A 19629-nucleotide genomic window follows, 5' to 3' on the forward strand; every position below is an offset into this window, starting at 1 on the left:
CATTTTCATACAGAGCAAAGAAGTATAGTCACTGACTATAGTACAGGGATTGCTTCCAGAACCGAATGTATTGAGATTCTTAGGTGGACAAGTCTGTTATATAAAATGGCAATGTAGTATCTGCAAACAAGATGCCCTCATCCTTCTATGGAGCCCAAATCACCTGTAGATCACTAAAACAATGTAAATGTTATGCAAATAAAGAGTGGCTATACTGGATTTAAGGAATGATGGCAAGAAACAGAGTGTAGTGCTGGCTGAGTACAGACGCAGCCCCCTCTCTGGTGGTGATCTGCGTTAAGCACACATGTTAAGGGCCGTCTTTTACCAGACACGGATGCACTAACCTCACAGGGCCGTGAGGAGGAACATGCCCTGTTCCAAGTGTCATATCAGGTCTAACCCACTACAGAAACAGAACACACAGAGACTGTTACAGCAGACGGGAGTAACCTCGAGCCAGAGTTGGAGAAAAATGGGTACTTAATAGAGGAAGGCCAGATGGTCTTACAGGCTCTCTTAGTATACCAACATCTTTCCTAGAGACAAACCTTATCCCGAAATGAAAGATGGTTATTTGAGTTGATTATGGCAGTCATTTCTACAGCAGTTTGTTCTGATTTTGGTCTTAATTCAAGCTTAAGGCTGATAAAGTTTTTCTTTACAAAAAAAAGGTATTTCTGAGTCTTCATCTACCTTAGGAAGTTCTAAGACTTTAAATCAGCATAAGATAATTTGATGTCCCCCAAACTGTCACTCCCTCTATAGTCACAAGTCACTAACCTTAAAAGCATCTATGCTACTTTAACTTTTCACTATGTGGGAACGTGACCGCAGAAAAGTCTCCTTCAGCATCTATAAGACCTTCATGCCTTGCAACAGTCTTTACTATAAATAAGTGAACGTCTTCATAGAAAACCATCACACCTCTCTAACAGAACATTGTTTTGCACACAGAAACGTAACACATGATCAACACACAGAAAAGCAGACGAGCGGAAATGGAAGCTTGTATTGTTCAGCTAAAATACAGATGCATTTCTCCCGAGAAAATCTTGCCTTAATATGTTGCAATCCATTCTCTGAAAATGCTATAATTCAAAGGAAACATCCAGATCCATAAATATGATTGTGGTGGTTTGAAAGAAAATGGCCCCCACAAGGAGTGATACTATGAGGAGGTGTGGTCTTGCTGGAGGAAGTGTCATGGAGCAGGCAGGTTTTGAGGTTTAATAAATGCTCAAGTCATACTCAGTGAGACAGACCACTTCCTGTTGCCTGCAAGATGTAGGACTCTCAGCTCCTTCTCCAGCACCAAGTCTGCCTGCATGCTGCCGTGTCCCGCCATTATGACAATGGACTGAACCCCTGAACTGTAAGCGAGTCACCACAATTACATATTTCCTTCTAAGAGCTGCCGTTTGCCGTGGTATGTATCTCTTCACAGCAACAGAAACACTACGACAACGATATTACAAGTAATAATTATGTCATTGAGAATGGAGAGAAGATACTGTCTACACCCTGGAATGTACAAATTATTATTTTGTACTATCCTATCCAGAAGCACACACAAGCAACAACAGGGATGACATTCATTTCTTTCTAAAATTAGTAATAAACTATGATGTCACCTTATCATAGGAGGGCTAAAATGAATCAAATCAAACAAATCTTCAGTACCTATTTTAGTCTGTAACATGAATAGTCCTCCAGAAAACCAGGTAAGAATGGTTATCATTCACAGTGTTAGGTGAGGAAATGAACTTCATAGAAGCGATTAATAATGACCTACCTGAGTTAGAGAGCCACAGAAGGATGACTTCAAGTAAAAGACAAATTTACAAACAGAAAATAAAAAGCCTTGAAGAAGATAAATGATTCGGGACTCTTTCAATCCTAACTTAGAAGCAATTAGGCATTTGTTGAACCAATTAGTATTCATTTATACATTTTAAGTAGCAAACAAAGGGGCACTAGTTCAAAATAATAGACTGGATTATAAAGGTTTTTTGTCTCTCAAAGAGCCTTAGAAGTGAGAAAGTAAATATTTTAATAAGAGAAAGCCACAACAGATATGAAAATAAGAAATAAGTAGTTAGCCAAAACGTTTAAACAAATACTGATATCTAAAACTATGAAAGACTGAATATACAAAAGAATCATTACAGCAACTCCAAATATCAGGAAAAACAAAGCAAAAATAAAAACACTAGGAAAGAATAAAGTCTCCCCAGGAAACCAAGAAGAAAACATTCAGCAAAGAGGGGCCCTCTCTATAATCTTCTAAATCAGAACCCAAGGGTCAAAGCCTGGGTTTTCCCCCTGACTAAGAAAACAACTGCATTACCATGAAGAAGAAATAAAAATGAGTTCTTAGAAAGGACAATTTTCCCTCATAGCACACCTCCCCAAAAATGGCTAAGAGTTAAGAACACATCTGTTCTTGCAGAGGACCTATATCAGGTAGCTCACACCTGCCCGTAAATCTAGTCCTAGGGGACCCAATACACATTCCTTAGGTTCCTGTACTCATATGTGGACAAACCCACACACATACACATAATTAAAAATAAAATCAATCTTCAAACATTTCCCTTGTCAAAAATTCAGAAGAACTGTTTTTTTTTTGTTTGTTTGTTTGTTTTTTTGTTTTTTTTCGAGACAGGGTTTCTCCGTAGCTTTTGGTTCCTGTCTTGGAACTAGCTCTTGTGGACCAGGCTGGCCTCAAACTCCCAGAGATCCGCCTGCCTCTGCCTCCCGAGTGCTGGGATTAAAGGCCTGCGCCACCACCGCCCGGCCAGAAGAACTGTTTTAAAGAATGGCCATAGCTAACCACCAGCCTGGAGAATCTGCAAAACAAACTGAGGAAGAATTGCAGATCATAGAAGAAAGTCAGGAGCAAAAGTGAGATGGAATAGCTAGACACTACAGGACAGATGCAGATGCCCAGCATCTTTCTAATACGAAATTCTAGAAAGAAAGACTCAACAGAGGGAGGAAATAATCAAAGAAGAACATAGAACTATGAAAGAATAAAAGAAAATCTTCTAGGAAGTTACAGTTCATTAAGAATCTTTGTGAAATAGTAAGATTCAATAATTAAAGAAAATTGAAACTCCAAATCAATGAAAGGAAACTATAGAACAGGTTGCCCGGGTGTAAAAATCAGGTTACCAGTAGAAACTCTGGCCGTGACCACGCTGGGACAAGGAAGGTAATGAAGTTGAGCGCCAGCAGGGGCATCTGCCTCTGTTGTGCTGGGATCATTAGATTTCAAGCAGCAAAGAGTTAATAACTGACAATAATTGTGAGGGCAACACAATTAGCACAAACACAGTGAAGACATTCACCGTCCACGTACACAGATGAACACTCCAGTCAGTATCCCAATAATAAGTTTTAAATATGACTAAGAAGAATGAGACTTAAGAACAGACAGAAAACTTGAATAAAGTAGAGAATACAGAACAGTAAACCGAAAGCCCATGGACCTGGTGGACACTGACCCGCGAAGGAGTTAGTTAGCGGGAAACAACTACACTTCCTATTCTCTTAGTAACCCAATTTGGTTTAAAAATCAATACTTATCGAATCCTGTAACACTGCATTTATGAAGTGTGGCATCTGGGACTCAGTGTGAAGAGAAGCTATGCACACACTTCATGTTTCAGTTTCTCTGGAGTGGCGAATATGTAACACATTATTCCTGAAAATGACGATGATTAAGATATTCTAAACTGTTTCCTTATAAACTATAATCACATTTTGTATTAAAAAGAAAAAAAATTTTAAAAAGTCATCACAAGGAAAATGGTGGCACATCCACCACTTCCCTCTCCTTGGGAAGTCTTGCAGCATGCCCCTTACCAGCCAGCCTGCCCTGCGGCAGGCCTCTACTGAGCAGCGCAGTGGTGATATCCTCAATGCCCTTTTTTCTTCTTTGCAACATTAAGTAATCCAGTGCTCCATAAAGCTTCAAGGTTTTCTCTCCTTATGTGTCCATATGTTTACAGACGATCACCACAGCACAGACAAGACAATTCCTAAATCTGTCTCCGGTTACAAGCGACACACATGGAAAGACAGAGACAACACCCAGCACTCCATGAAGCCTGTCACAATGCCCATCGTGCTCACTTGCTTTCCCTCTCAACTACCACAGAGCCTTTGCTCTGGCTCACTCTGGCCTACACTCTGAGCAGCTGCCAGGACAAAGGATAACCTAAAAACACATGCCACAGTGTCCTTTCCCCTGTTCAAAATCTTCCAAACTAAAAAAAAAAAAAAACCTGAGAGGTGCTGTCATGGTCAATGGCCCTAAGAGACCTGGGCCTGAGCTGGTTTCTCTTCAGATGTCACTGGGATTACCCTGCTGCTCTGCTTACTCCACCTTGGGGCCTCTTGGTATCCCTACCGCCCAGAACACTCTTCTTTCTGATGCTCATATGGTCCATGTCCGCATCTCCTAAAAGGCTTTGCCTGGCCTAGATAATACGAAGGTCCTTCTCTTCCAGCATTCTTGTTTCCTACCCTGGTAGGCATTGGTTAATGATACTTGATAATTTTAGAAATGACACACCTTCATGTTTTAAATTGCTTATCTATACTAAAATGTAAAATGTAAGCTCCTAGAGAAAAGGATGTTTGGTCTATGAGTATATTCCACTGCCTACAATATCTGTCATGAAGCAGGCACACAGTGAATACTAACTGAGGAAGAGCTGAATATTTACCCATCAACATGTTAGTCAAATTGAACATAAATGGGAAACAGAAAACACACCTATACTCTGTAATCAGACATACATTCATAGACTTTAGAAACTCTTTTACTCTTTTGAACATGGGCTGAATTACTTGTCATAATGTCATCCTTTGGAAGGGCTGTCATTAACTAAGCCCCACAGGGCTGTAATGGTTTTTGCTAAAACAAGTCACTCACTCTCAAACATCTACAGACCAAGAAGATCTTGTCCAGATCTGCTTCTGTTTTCCAAAAGTCACTACTTACAGTACAGCAACTTGGTGAGTCTTCATTGTATATTCTTCTGCGATTGCAAACTACAATTCATATTGAAGCTTTTTAAAAAATTATTTAGGGAGCTGGAGAGATGGCTCAGTGGTTAAGAGCATTGCCTGCTCTTCCAAAGGTCCTGAGTTCAATTCCCAGCAACCACATGGTAGCTCACAACCATCTGTAAAGAGGTCTGGCGCCCTCTTCTGGCCGTCAGGCATACACACAGAATATTGTATACATAATAAATATTTAAAAAAAATAAAAAATTATTTAGTTTTATCAATTTTTTTCTGTGCATTGTTGTTGTGTCTATGTGAGGGTGTTGGAACCCCTGGAACTGGAGCCACAAACAGTTGTGAGCTGCCATGTGGGTGCTGGGAATTGAACCCAAGTCCTCTGGAAGAGCAGCCAGTGCTCTTAACTGCTGAGCCAACTCTCCAGCTCCCAACACAAACTGTAGCTTTTTAATACCTATCTTCCTTCATTCTGCATTTCTCTTAAGTTTATAAGAATATCTAGAATTCTGCTAAAATGAACGTGTAGGGTTTTTTGTTTTTTGTTTTTACTTTTTACTTTTGTGATGTGGGAGTGTCATATATCAATCTGTTGATTTCATTGATTAAGCAATAAAGAAACTGCTAGGCCCATTTGATAGGCCCACCCTTAGGTGGATGGAGTAAACAGAACAGAATGCTGGGAGAAAGAAGCTGGGTCAGGGAGTCGCCATGGTTCTCCCACTCCAGACAGATGCAGGTTAAGATCATTCCTGGTAAGCCAGCTCGTGGGCTACATACATTATTAGAAATGGGCTAGTCCAGGTGCGAGAGTTAGCTGAGAAAAGGCTAGATATAATGGGCCAAGCGGTGTTTAAAAGAATACAGTTTCCGTGTAATTATTTCGGGTAAAGCTAGCAGTGGGGGCGGACGGGTGCCAGGGACGCAGCCCGCCGCCCTTATTTCAAGACTTTTGAGGGCCCATTACCTAGCTCCCAAATAAATACACGGAGGTTTATTCTTACTTATAAATGCCCGGCCTTAGCTTGTCTTATTTCTAGCCAGCTTTTCAAAACTTAAGAACATTTAAATTATCCCATCTACCTTTTTACCCCTGGGATTTTACCTTTCTCTATTTTATATATTTTTCTTTACTTCTTACTCTATGTCTGGCTATGTGGCTGGCCCCTGGCACCCTCCTTCCCATCGCCTCCCTTCTTTTCTCGCTCCTCTTCTCTCTCATCCTTATTTATTTCTTCTGCCTGGCAGCCTACCTATTCCTCTCCTTCCTAGTTATTGGCCTGAAGTTCAGCGAGACCAATCAGGTGTTTTAGACAGGCAAAATAACATAGCTTCACAGAGTTAAACAAAAGCAACACAAAAGAATGCAACACATCTTTGCATCATTAAACAAATGTTCCACAGCATAAGTGAATGTAACATATCTATTAAAATATTTCACAACTTATATATAGCCTTATAGGATTTCATGGTGGAGTTTTCAGTGTTGTGTTTGAGACAGTCAGGTGCAGTGACACAGGGGACTAGGTTCAAATTTCAAGCTGAGATACATGAGCTGAGCATAAGCTTTACTAGGGCAGAAGCTTTGTCTGCTTTACTCAATTGGTGTTCTAATCTCCTGGCACACAGATTGGTAAATGGGCACACTCACTAAATGTTTATTGAGTAAATAATGTTAGTTAGAAGGGAAAAATAAGACAGGTGTGCTGTCACATGCCTGTAATCTCAATACTTGCTATAAGAAGCTGGAGGACCAAGAGAGTTCAAAGTCCAAAACAGTAAGATGCTATCTCAAAAAACAAAAGCCCAAAGAGGCTAGGTGTGGTGGTGCATGTCTATAGCCAGCCACCTGGGAGATGGGAGCAAGAGGAGCAAAGAGCTCAGACCAGCCCAGGATACACGAGGTCCTGCTTCAAAACAACAGAACAGACCCCAAGTCACCTAGCGGTCAGTCCAATACCAGCTGGAGTGTAAGAGTCGTCAAAACTGGAAATAAAAGTCCACGCATAAAAATCATTTGACTAAGCAACTTAAACTAAATCCATAGACTAGACAGACTCACAAATACTGTGAGGAAGTGAACTTCTACTCCCCACCACAGCCCCCCAACTTCTATGCGGGAAGCCTAAGACATGCTCTGAGTTGCTTTCAAGTACAAAGAACAAACATCCAAGCATGTTCTAATTACAGCCCCAGTTAACTTACCGGTGACGAAATCTTCCTTGCTGTTTCGGTGATTACTTGTTGTAGAGGCTTCCAGATTTGAAATGTATAGCGACCTAAACAGGAAATGGAATACATACTAATATATTTCTCATAATCAATGCCAACATTACTTTTAAGGTGTTTATCATGCATCATTTATTGATACAAATGCTATTTCAAACTTTATCAGAAAGAATTACTATTTTTCAAACTTCTGATTTACTAAGTAGACACACAGACTTTGACTTTAATATTATCATAGCCAATACATGTCCCAAGTTCTAGTTCATGATAATAAAATTAGAAATTTTCAGTGTTTATAGGCATAAACACTTTTTTTACTTATACAATCTTACAGAATACAATAACGTCTTAATACTCTTTTCATAATAAACTGACTAGAACAAATGACATGGCTGATAATACTCATGATACCAAATGATTAATCATATTGCATTGCCATTTATGATGGTAATCACACTAAAATATATAGAAAACAAACACTTTTTTCCCCCTCCGAGACAGGGTTTCTCTGTAGCTTTGGAGCCTGTCCTGGAACTAGCTCTTGTAGACCAGGCTGGCCTCGAACTCACAGAGATTCACTTGCCTCTGTCTCCTAAGTGCTGGGATTAAATGCGTGCACTACCACTTCCTGGTTGTTGAAAATAAACACTTCTTTAAGACACAAGATAAGAAGTGCATTTAGTAGAGTAACCGGCAGAGTAAGAAACAACACGTGAAGCTATTTCTTAAAGATTTAGCTATCTGTTTTTCTCACTTCGGGTCTTCAGTTTCTCTAAATTCTTATCTTTATTTATTTATTTATTTATTTTGGTGGTCATTTAGAAATTGTCAGATTCCAGTGACTTCTCATCAATAAAACTTAGTATCACTCCTATCTCAAAGATACCTGAAAAGAGTTTGGAAATTATCTTCAAGTTGATATTTTACAGACTGTAATTACTATTGAAGTCTAAAGAGTTAAAATAATGATTCAAATGTACATTTCTACAATCTCAAGTATCATACTGGAGTAAATGTCTCTAAATTGATCATTAAAATGTGAATTTGATTAGGCATTGTATACCCAAATAGAAAACCTGTACTTATATTATGCCTAGAGATAGTGAAAAGAGCCTGTGACAGGAAATGATAGATGTTAAAACAAAATTGCTAAACTGGTCTTTTCCAGGGATTGCCTATAAATTCTCTAAAGATGCATAACTTGAGAATATGAGTTTCTGTTCTAAAACTATGAGTTTTTGAAGCGGGACTAAAATCTTGTTTTAATTTCCCTTTCTTAAGCATCCTAATATTCCCTTGCATTGACTCTGAAGCAAAGCAGATCCTAAAGTCATCCTGAGGGCTTCGCACAAGAGTGGCATCAGCAGGCACACTTTCTACTCATGCCCCTCGGAAGGCTTTGCTAGAAAACTGTGTAAGACACCACAAACCTAATCCCAGTGGAAAAGCGCACACCTCGATCATCCATACATAGAACACCACTTTCAAATCACCTCAAAATTCTTCAAAACCACAACCAGGCACAGCAACCAAAGTCCTGCCTTAGTGAAACGAAACAAGTGACAAAAACAGATAAAGGCTTCGGGATGTGATGTCTGGAGATCCATTTAAACAGAAACTAGATCCAGCTGCAACAGATTTCCGGAAGTATGGCAACTACAGCTTCCCTAAGTTTTTACTCAGTTTTATTTGGCTCTGGGCAAGTTTTGCTATGCTAATTTGTAACATGAATTTTTCTATATAAAATATGCATACAAATTTGCCATTGTCTGAGAAAAAAGCAGGTAAGAAACATTTTTTTCTAAATTAAAATGAAAAGCTCACAGTTTAATTTAGTAATTATGCCTATTCTAAAATTGGTTTATGTTTATGACAACTGTCAGGATTTCTTTAAAAACATTATCTTTGTCTCATGAAAGCTCAGTAGTAGTTAACCATAGTTATGAAATTGGTACAAAGCCCTGCTGGCAAAAAGATCGAAGGGTGTGAATCATAGGTCTTGTTGATTTTAAGATCTGACTATTTTAAATGGGAACTGTGTAAAATTAAATAATGTATAGAACCCAATAAAACTATCATTGTCTTATTAGAATTTCACTCTATGACACCACAACAGAATGTAACTTTATCAAAAGAAAAATGCAATTAATATAATCAAACAGAATTTAGAAACAAAAATTTAAATAACATAGTGTAATGGTTAATTTTAATTGTCAACTAGACATAGTCTAAATCACCTAGGAATAGTTTCTTTTTTTTATTTTAAATTTATTTATTTATTAAGGATTTCTGCCTCCTCCCAGCAACTGCCTCCCATTTCCCTCCCCCTCCCCCAATCAAGTCCCCCTCCCTCGTCAGCCCAAAGAGCAATCAGGGTTCCCTGACCTGTGGGAAGTCCAAGGACTGCCCACCTCCATCCAGGTCTAGTAAGGTGAGCATCCAAACTGCCTAGGCTCCCACAAAGCCAGTATGTGCAGTAGGATCGAAAACCCACTGCGATTGTTCTTGAATTCTCAGTAGTCCTCATTGTCCGCTATGTTCAGCAAGTCCGGTTTTATCCCATGTTTTTTCAGACCCAGGCCAGCTGGACTTGGTGAGTTCCCGATAGAACATCCCCATTGTCTCAGTGTGTGGGTGTACCCCTCGCGGTCCTGAGTTCCTTGCTCGTGCTCTCTCTCCTTCTGTTCCTGATTTGGACCTTGAGATTTCTGTCCGGTGCTCCAATGTGGGTCTCTGTCTCTGTCTCCTTTCATTGCCTGATGAAGGTTAATATTCAGGAGGATGCCTATATGTTTGTCTTTGGATTCATCCTCTTATTTAGCTTCTCTAGGATCGCGAATTATAAGCTCAATGTCCTTTATTCACGGCTAGAAACCAAATATGAGTGAGTACATCCCATGTTCCTCTTTTTGGGTCCTGTTTATATGGAAAAACAAAAAACCCAGGATAGCCAAAACAATCTTATACAATAAAGGATTGTCTGGAGGCATTACCATCCCTGACTTCAAACTCTATTACAGAGCTACAGTATTGAAAACAGCTTGGTATTGGCATAAAAACAGAGAAGTTGACCAATGGAATCGAATAGAAGACCCTGACTTTAACCCACAAACCTATGAACACCTGATTTTCGATAAAGGAGCTAAAAGTATACAATGGAAAAAAGAGAGCATCTTCAAATTGTGCTGGCAAAACTGGATGTCAAACTGTAGAAGAATGAAAATAGATCCATATCTATCGCCATGCACAAAACTCAAGTCCAAATGGATTGAAGACCTCAATATCAGTCTGAACACACTGAACCTGATAGAAGAGAAAGTGGGAAGTACTCTACAACACATGGGCACAGGAGACCACTTCCTACATATAACCCCAGCAGCACAGACATTAAGGGCCTAATTGAATAAATGGGACCTCCTGAGATGAGAAGCTTCTGTAAAGCAAAGGACACTGTCACTAAGACAAAAAGGCAACCCACTGACTGGGAGAAGATCTTCACCAACCCTGCAACTGACAAAGGTCTGATCTCCAAAATATATAAAGAACTCAAGAAACTAGTCCGTAAAAGGCTAATCAACCTAATTATAAAATGGGGACTGAGCTGAACAGAGAATTCTCAACAGAAGAACTTCAAATGGCCAAAAGACACTTAAGGGCATGCTCAACTTCCTTAGCGATTAGGGAAATGCAAATCAAGACAACTTTAAGATACCATCTTACACCTGTCAGAATGGCTAAAATCAAAAACACCAATGATAGCCTTTGCTGGAGAGGTTGTGGAGAAAGGGGTACACTCATCCATTGCTGGTGGGAATGCAAACTTGTGCAACCACTCTGGAAAGCAGTGTGGCGGTTTCTCAGGAAATTCGGGATCAACCTACCCCTGGACCCAGCAATACCACTCTTGGGAATATACCCAAGAGATGCCCTATCATACAACAAAAGTATATGCTCAACTATGTTCATAGCAGCATTGTTTGTAATAGCCAGAACCTGGAAACAACCTAGATGCCCTTCAATGGAAGAATGGATGAAGAAAGTATGGAATATATACATATTAGAGTACTACTCAGCAGTAAAAAACAAGGACTTCTTGAATTTTGCATACAAATGGATGGAAATAGAAAACACTATCCTGGGAATAGTTTCAATACAGGATCATCTTAGAGCAGGTTAGCCTACAGGCATGTCTGTAGGAAAATGACTTCAATATGTTAACTAATGTGCGAAGACTGCCCACTAGGGGAGGCACCATTCCCTTGGCAAAGGATCCTGAACTGAGGAAGAGTGGAGAAAGACTGTTGAGGACAGGAGTGCATGCGGGAATTCTCTTTCTATTCTGACTATGGATATGACTAGCTGACTTAAGGTCCTGGTATCTTGATTTCCCTGTTATGGGAATGGAACGGGTACTGTGAGCTAAAACAAACGCTCCATTCCCTGAGTTGTTTACCACGGTACTGTGAGCTAAAACAAACGCTCCATTCCCTGAATTGTTTACCACGGTACTCTATCAAAGCAACAGGAAACAAAACTAATACAAGGAAACATTCTCAGATTAACATTTAGTTAGGGAATAAGTATAAAATTTAAAGTTGTAAATTAATGACTGAATAAGTAAGTTTAATATTTAAAATTACTTTTTCTAGTAAGATAACTATGGCAGTGAATTAAATTATCCTGAGTTTATAAACAAACTATGTCAATATGTTATAAGATAATGAAATAGTCAAGGAATAGCTATGTTCATCAGAAGAAAAGGAAGGTGAAAAAGACAAGATCTGAGTAAATTGAAAATGTGGGGGTAACAGGAGAGGGTTGAAGGGGAGGGAAGGGAAGGGAGTGGAGAAAAATGTATAGCTCAGTAAAAAACAATAAAACAGAATGCGATAAGAAAAAAAGATTACCTATATATAACTATAAATTCCCAGTGTTACTAGTTTTAAGTTAACTTTTTTTCATAGATTTTGTAGATTTTCAACCATATCCAATAAACTAAACATACATTTTGAGATAAAAAAAAATGTAAAACAGAAAAACTGCTGTGGGAAAATGGTCTTTTATCCTGTCATTTGTATTATTTTTAGTTAAACACTGATTGGCCAGTAGCTAGGTAGGAAGATTGGCGGGGCAACCAGGCAAGTAGAGATGGAGCCATGAGAACAGGAGAATTGTGGGAAAAGGAAAGGCTCAGTCTGCAGTGGTAACCCAGACACAGGGGAAAACAAGATGAGAATGCCTCGCTGACAAAGGTACCAAGTCATGTGCCTAACACAGACAAGAATAATGAATTAATGAAGATGTAAGAATTAATAAGAAGCCTGAGCCAATAGTCCAACCAGTTTATGATTAATGTAGACCTCTGTGTGTTTATTTGAGACTAAATGACTGTGGGACCTGGGACAGAAACCTCTGTCAACAAAGAACCATTACGAATTTTGTTTCTTGAGGCCACAGTCACCCTGATATCCAAACCACACAAGAACTCAAAATGAAAATTACAGAATAATTTCCCTCACCAACATTAATAAAAAACACTCAATAAAATACTCACAAACTGAATCCAAGAACACATCAAAAAGGTCATAAAAAAGAAAATGATAGCTTGAAATATTTAAGTCCACATAAATATAAGAGCATAAAGGAACCTCCATCACTTGCATTGCATTGTATTAAAATTCTAGGCCCAGAGATGGGTGGGAGTAAGAGCACTTGTTCAAGCCTGACAACCTAAGTTCCTCCTGGGTGGGAACCTCTGTGGTAGGAAAAGAACTGATTCTTTTAAAATTGCCACCCCTGCCAGCTACACACGCCTGCCCAGACTCATACAACATACATGCACATAAACACATGATCAGTTAATAGCAACAGAAAACACACTTCTTTGTCTTTTAAAGACTTTTTTATTATTAGGTGTATGCACGTGTATTTGTGAGCAGGTGTCCACAAAAGCCAAAAGGAGGAGTTGGCTCATCTGGAGGGCGTTAGAGGCAGCTGTAAACTGCCTGCTATGGGTGCTAGGAACTGAACTCTAGTCTTCTGGAAGAATATCAAGTGTTACACACTGCGGAGCCATCTTTCCAGCTGGGTTTCTTTATTAATTAGGTACCACAGAGGCCATGACACAGCCAGAAGATAAACTAGGACGCGGGACCCCAGTTTTAACCTAGTTTGAGATATTATCTTTCTGCTGTTAACAGCTGTATATGCCAAGCTAGGTGATCTAGGAGTTTCTAGGGAGCCTCCTGTCTCAATCTTCCACTGTGCACTGGGATCACATGGACTACAGTGTTACACCTTTGCTGTGTTTGGGTTGTCTGAACTTGGATCTTCAGGCTTGCATCTTCCACTGTGCACTGGGATTACATGGACTACAGTGTTACACCTTTGCTTGTGTTTGGGTTGTCTGAACTTGGATCTTCAGGCTTGCATCTTCCACTGTGCACTGGGATTACATGGACTACAGTGTTACACCTTTGCTGTGTTTGGGTTGTCTGAACTTGGATCTTCAGGCTTGCACAGCAAGTGCTTTAGCTACTGAGCCAGCACTCAACTGATTAGTGCTAAGTAACCATAATCGGTGAGTAAGGGGGAACGTATTATGTCTCAAAACCAAAACAACATACCTGCAAATGCAACAGCTGCAACACCTAGTCCTACTGCTATCAGCCTTCTTCCCTGTGGATGGAAAACAGACATTTAGAGTTATGCACGAGCCTATGAAAGTAAATCACCTTAATAGCAATGATAATTACATTAAATACATTTCCTTCAAATGTTAGTATGAAGAATACAGCTTAGATATCTACACTGTCTATGGGATTATATATGCTGCTTGCTCTGTTGGCTAATTTTCTCCCCCCCCCCCTACTTTGGTTTTTCGAGACAGGGTTTCTGTATGTGTAGCCCTGGCTGTCCTTAGGTTGGCTCTAACTCACAGAGATCCACCTGCTGAGGGAGGCAGGGGCTGCTGGAAGGAACAAACGGGTCAGCAGGCACAGAACAGATAAAGGGAATAAAGAAGCTCGAGAGGCCAAGTGACATGCACACGTTCCAACCTTTTGACATTGTGACATGATAGTGTTAGCAAAGTTCACATTCAGGGCTGTGCAATCAAGCTACAAAACAACAATAAACAAAGACAAAAACAAGCAAAGAACCCTCAAAATCTTACAATTTAAGTAAGTTTATAATTTTGTGTTGGGCCAAACTGCATGCAGCCCACAGGTTGGACACCCCATGGAGGGCCTTCCAAGGAACACCAGGACTTCAGCTTTCCCATGAACAATAGAGACACCATGGTTTCCAACAGAGGTCTGATATATCATAAGATTCTAAGGATCTCTAGTTATCATGCTGAAAAAAACCATACAGGGTTAAAAAAGAGACATACAAATGAATTAGAAGTATATTAAAATAATCCAAGGAAAAAATGAGTGATTAGTGATGGAAATGGTAAGATGTTAAGATTTTTGTATTTTGAAGGTAAAAAGATTTTCTGGTACTGTGTGTGGTCTATGAGAGAAAAATCTAGAATGTCAAAGTTGCTGTCTTGAACAATTACAAATATGAAATTGCCTTTTGCTGAGGGGCCAGACTAAAACCTTTCAAGTAGGAAATCTGATGAGCTCTCTTTAGGCTTCATTTTAAAAAACCATGATGAATAAGATAAATTGTATAGGAATTCATTAACACTTGGTTGAGAGGGAGGGAAAAGAATGAGCAGGATTAAGTAAAAATATTCTTCGTTATCTGGCAAAGACTCAATTCTCAAGGGTTAATCACAAGCAAATCACTTCTGCTGAACTCAGGGTTTGTATTGTCTTATTATTTGGTTCAATTTCCACAAAGAAAGCTTTCTGAATTTAAACAACACCAAGTAAAAAGGGAAATATGGAGATGGAATAACAAAGGCTACTGCCAAGTCAGCGGGATTCAGGAGAGACATTAGAGGAGAAGAGGGTCCTGTGCAGAGGAAGAGGAAGGAAGCATGGGACCCATGTGAGGCCCTGGGTTCCATTCCTACCATCCCAAAAGTAAAAAGGAGGGGAAAGAGTTTATATTTGTACACACACAAAATGCCAGACCTTAAAATGACACCTGGAAGAGAACTTTATAATTATCTGACCTGAAAATCTCAAGCTGCACGAATTTCATTCAAGTCTAACCTGGCCAATCCACACGAACCTACCCAGTCCTCAGCAGTGCTGGCTCACTGCCACAGTGCACACAGCACAAGCACGCGCACACACACACACACACACACACACCTATCTATGGGAGAGGCAAAGCTAGGGCATAGTTCTACTGGGTCCTCTTTTAAGCCACTTAGTTTCTTTTAAATCAAAGGCAAGCATTAAATTCTACAATAAAATCCTGAGTGAGGTGTCCCAGACCCAAAAAGATGAACATGGGATGTACTCGCTCATAATTGGTTTCTAGCCATAAATAAGGGTCACGGAGTCTACAATAGGTGAACCTAAAGAAGCTAAGGAAGAAGGTGAACCCAAGGAAAAACATATAGTTATCTCCTCTTGGCTAAGGGAAGTAGACCAAATTGCCGGGGAGAAAATTGGGATCTTGGGGGTGGGGTGGGATGGGGGTAAGGGGAGATGGGGAGAGAAAAGGTAGAAGGGAAGGAGGGGGGACTTGGGGAAGCAGGAGGATTGGGATAAAGGAAGGGTGGATAGGGGAGCACGGAACCACAATTCTTAGTTAAGGGAGCCACTTTAGGGTGGGCAAGAGACTTGACCCTAGAGGGGCTCCCAAGTGCCCAAGATGAGGTTCCCAGTTAGTTCCTTGGGCAGCTGAGGATAGGGAACCTGAAATGATCCTATCCTAGAGCAATACTGATGAATATCTTGCATATCATCATAGAACCTTCATCTGGTGATGGATGGAGATAGAGACAGAGACCCACACTGGAGCACTGGACTGAGCTCCCAAGGTCCCAATGAGGAGCAGAAGGAGGGAGAACATGAGCAAAGAAGTCGGGACCACGAGGGGTGCACCCACCCACTGAGACAGTGGAGCTGATCTATTGGGAGCTCACCAAGGCCAGCTGGACTGTGACCGAAAAAGCATGGGATAAAACCGGACTCTCTGAACATGGCGAACAATGAGGGCTGATGAGACGCCAAGGACAATGGCACGGGGTTTTGAACCTACGTAATGTGCTGGCTTTGTGGGAGCCTAGCCAGTTTGGATGTTCACCTTCCTAGATATGAACGGAGGGGGGAGGACCTAGGACTTACCACAGGGCAGGGAACCCGGACTGCTCTGTGGACTGGAGAGGGAGGGGGAGAAGGGTGGGAGGAGGGGGTGAAGGGTGGGAGGAGGGGGAGGGAAATGGGAGGCTGGGAGGAGGTGGAAACTTGTTTTTTGTTTATGTTTTTTTTCTCCTTTTCTCAATAAAAAAAATTAAAAAAAATGAATAAATGGGGGGGGCAACCAAACAATGTAACAAAATCAAAAGCCAAACACAGGAAACAACTCTTAGGCTCACCCCAAGTAAGCTGTTATTTCACTCCTCAGTATAATGAATGAAATTTCCCCAAACTCAAAGCTCCTCTACATGATGATTTCTCGGGACTAATCTTTTAAATACTACTTTGCTTTATTCAAAATAATGCTGTGAGTCCTGCCTGCACTTTCTCCTAGTAACAGAAAAGGCTCTTTGCTCACATTAAAGGATAATGTGAATGAATGCATGAAGTGGAAAATCTTGCTGTGGTAACAAGCCAGTCCTGAGCCTTACAAACACCGGCTCGGCAGGGTTGCCAACCAACTGCAAATCTGCTTCAGGTTCCTTCTTAACCCAAATATGAACAGTGACTGTGCACTTCCTGTGTTGACTTGGCTAGACTATCATACTGGTTAGCCTTGGCTAGACTATTTATCATACCGGTTAGCCTTGACTAGACTATCTATCATACTGGGTTAGCCTTGGCTAGACTATTTATCATACCGGGTTAGCCTTCGCTAAACTATCTATCATATTGGGTTAGCCTTGACTAGACTATTTATCATACTGGGTTAGCCTTGGTTCAACTATCACACTGGGTTAGCCTTGGAGCCACTGCAAAGGTACTTTGTAGATTCGGTCAACACTTATTGTCAGTTAAAGACTATCTGACAATCTACTCTATGAAAACCTCAACCAATCAACTGAAAGGCATTAAAAACAAAGTTTAAGGTTTCCCTGAGGAAGAATCAGGTCTGAGGTGGTGAGGCAGAGCTGCAGGCTGTAGGGACAGCTCAGCAGTCAGGAGCTTGCCTAGTACTGAGTTTTCACCATCGTCTGGTTCAACCCCTGACAAACATAAAAACAAGAACAAACAAAAATTGTACTCCTACCTTAAAGTTTTCTGCTTGGGTCCTGTCCTATAAATTTTAGACTTGCTAGCCACAAAATACATACCAATTCCTTAAAATAAATACATAAATTACTTGATTCTATTTCTCCAAAAACCTAACTAACACAGGCTTCTGGAACTCAAGCCCGCGCCTCACATGCTAGGCAGTGCCCTGCACCAAGCTATGTGCTCTTTCAGGCTTACTCATGATTCATTTATTGGGCACAAATTAAATCCATATTTAAATATTTAATCTTGCTATCAGTTTACCAGGCACAATAAAATGATCTCTTAAATGTTATAAATTTCCTCAAAACAAAAGATGTCTTCCAAAACACACTAGTTTTCTTTTGCTCTTATTCCCTATAAATGTGTCTAATTCCTTATGGAACTTTCTAGATCTTTGAACTAGGACAATAAAAGAAGGGTGTTAATTGCTAACAGGTCTCAAAAATCTACATCTCTGACACCTCCAATTCTTAGATTGTGACAGAGTAGATTAAAAACTGTTCTTTCTAGGTCATTTCTAAGAACACAAGGTTGTACTCCATCCTCTTGTTATTACATCAGGGTGTCATTGTATACAGCGCAAGCTCAATCATTAAGTATATAAAATAATATTTTTCTAAGAATTTTTAAAGCTTTCAATTTCTTTAATGCGTTGGCAGGAGCTTTAAAAAATATTTCTATACATCTCCCTTGTGATGTGTGCACAGAGACACAACACTATTGTGTGTATGGAGGGGTCTTCCTCCCTTCCTCTAATCTGCAGGTTCTTAATAAGAGACCTGAGAGTCAACGTCACACTGAGCAGGATAATAAAATGACAAGGACAAACAAGGGGACATGGAAGAAAGAGAAGACCCCTAGTTCCCTGTGCCACGCTGGAACTGGTTTCTCTCTCTGACATAAACCTAAAGGACTCTGACCAGTTGACCAAACTGTGCTAAAAACTGAGCCCAGAGCCCACGGAGTCCCCCAGAACCAACACTCCTTTTTCTGAGAGACACTGTGGGCAAGCTTACTAAGAATGCTAAGGAGCCATTCTTTGGTTCAAATTGTATGTTTTGACCTCCTTGTTTGACATATGCATAATAATAATTCCTCAGATTTTTTTGAATTCATGTTCTTATTAAATTTTGATAGCACATCTGTAAGCCTGCAAGGGTCCCTCATCAATGATCTTACTATGTCATTAATGAGTAATTTCTTTTTTGTTAGGAAGTATATTGTATTGGCACATTTCTGACTTCAGACCTCCAAAATTACATACAAAGCTGCTGCTAGGGCACCTAAGTGTACTCTTCTCTTGATGCACGTGCTCTGTGTACCCCAACTTTGCTTCATACTGTCTCGTTCTCAAATCTTTCTGGTAGCACAAGCTGAGATCCCAGCTGCACCTGAATGGAAGCCTCCTCTGGCCAGCAATGCTGAGGCCAATTCTCCAATAAGAGAAACACAAAATTATCACATAGTATAAAGGCGGGTCCACAACTGTCATGTCTAACTCCAGGTTGTTTCTTTTCCTTCTGAGCTCCACTGAGATCCTGATTAGCATCTTCCGGCCAAGGATGGAAGCGCACCATAGACAGCAGAGAGCAGGGCTGGAAGCAGAGCTTTCCATGGCCCATCCTGGAGCAACGGCCTAAGACAATGATCGCATAGACCACAACCAAACAATGATGGCCTGGAAAACCCCAATCCTTGTCCTTCTGCTCTATCACCCCCAGACTGCTGGACACAACCTGAAGGAATTACAGGCCTGCGGCTCCTAATGCACCACCGAGGAAGGCTCCTTTTCCCTCTCACTACTAGTCTAACTACCTTCGCAGGGTGGGGGACTGTGGGGGATTATATTTTCAGGTGTGTGACTCTTGTTGATGCTGCATTTGTTTAACTCTGTGAAGCTGTTACTATGCCTCTCTAAAATACCTGATGGTCCTAATAAAGAGATGAACAGCCAATAGCGAGGCAGGAGCAAGAATAGGCGGGGCTCATAGGCAGAGAGTAT

General features: G+C 40.5%; 1 protein-coding gene across 1 annotated transcript in view; it reads right to left on the reverse strand.

The window, feature by feature from the left end:
• The window catches only part of Dnajc15 (DnaJ heat shock protein family (Hsp40) member C15), a 52025-nt gene that overhangs the window by 24710 nt on the left and 7686 nt on the right, over positions 1-19629 (reverse strand). The window contains exons 2-3 of the mRNA XM_041663538.1: positions 13890-13941; positions 7240-7313 (exon numbers count right to left, since the gene is read on the reverse strand). Coding sequence (XP_041519472.1) covers positions 7240-7313; positions 13890-13941 — 126 coding nt within the window. The remainder of the gene's footprint in view (positions 1-7239; positions 7314-13889; positions 13942-19629) is intronic.

The sequence above is a fragment of the Microtus oregoni genome, unplaced genomic scaffold (assembly GCF_018167655.1).
Source record: "Microtus oregoni isolate MIOR12 unplaced genomic scaffold, Mior012 000001F_ref0000356, whole genome shotgun sequence".
Classification (NCBI taxonomy): Eukaryota; Metazoa; Chordata; class Mammalia; order Rodentia; family Cricetidae; genus Microtus; species Microtus oregoni.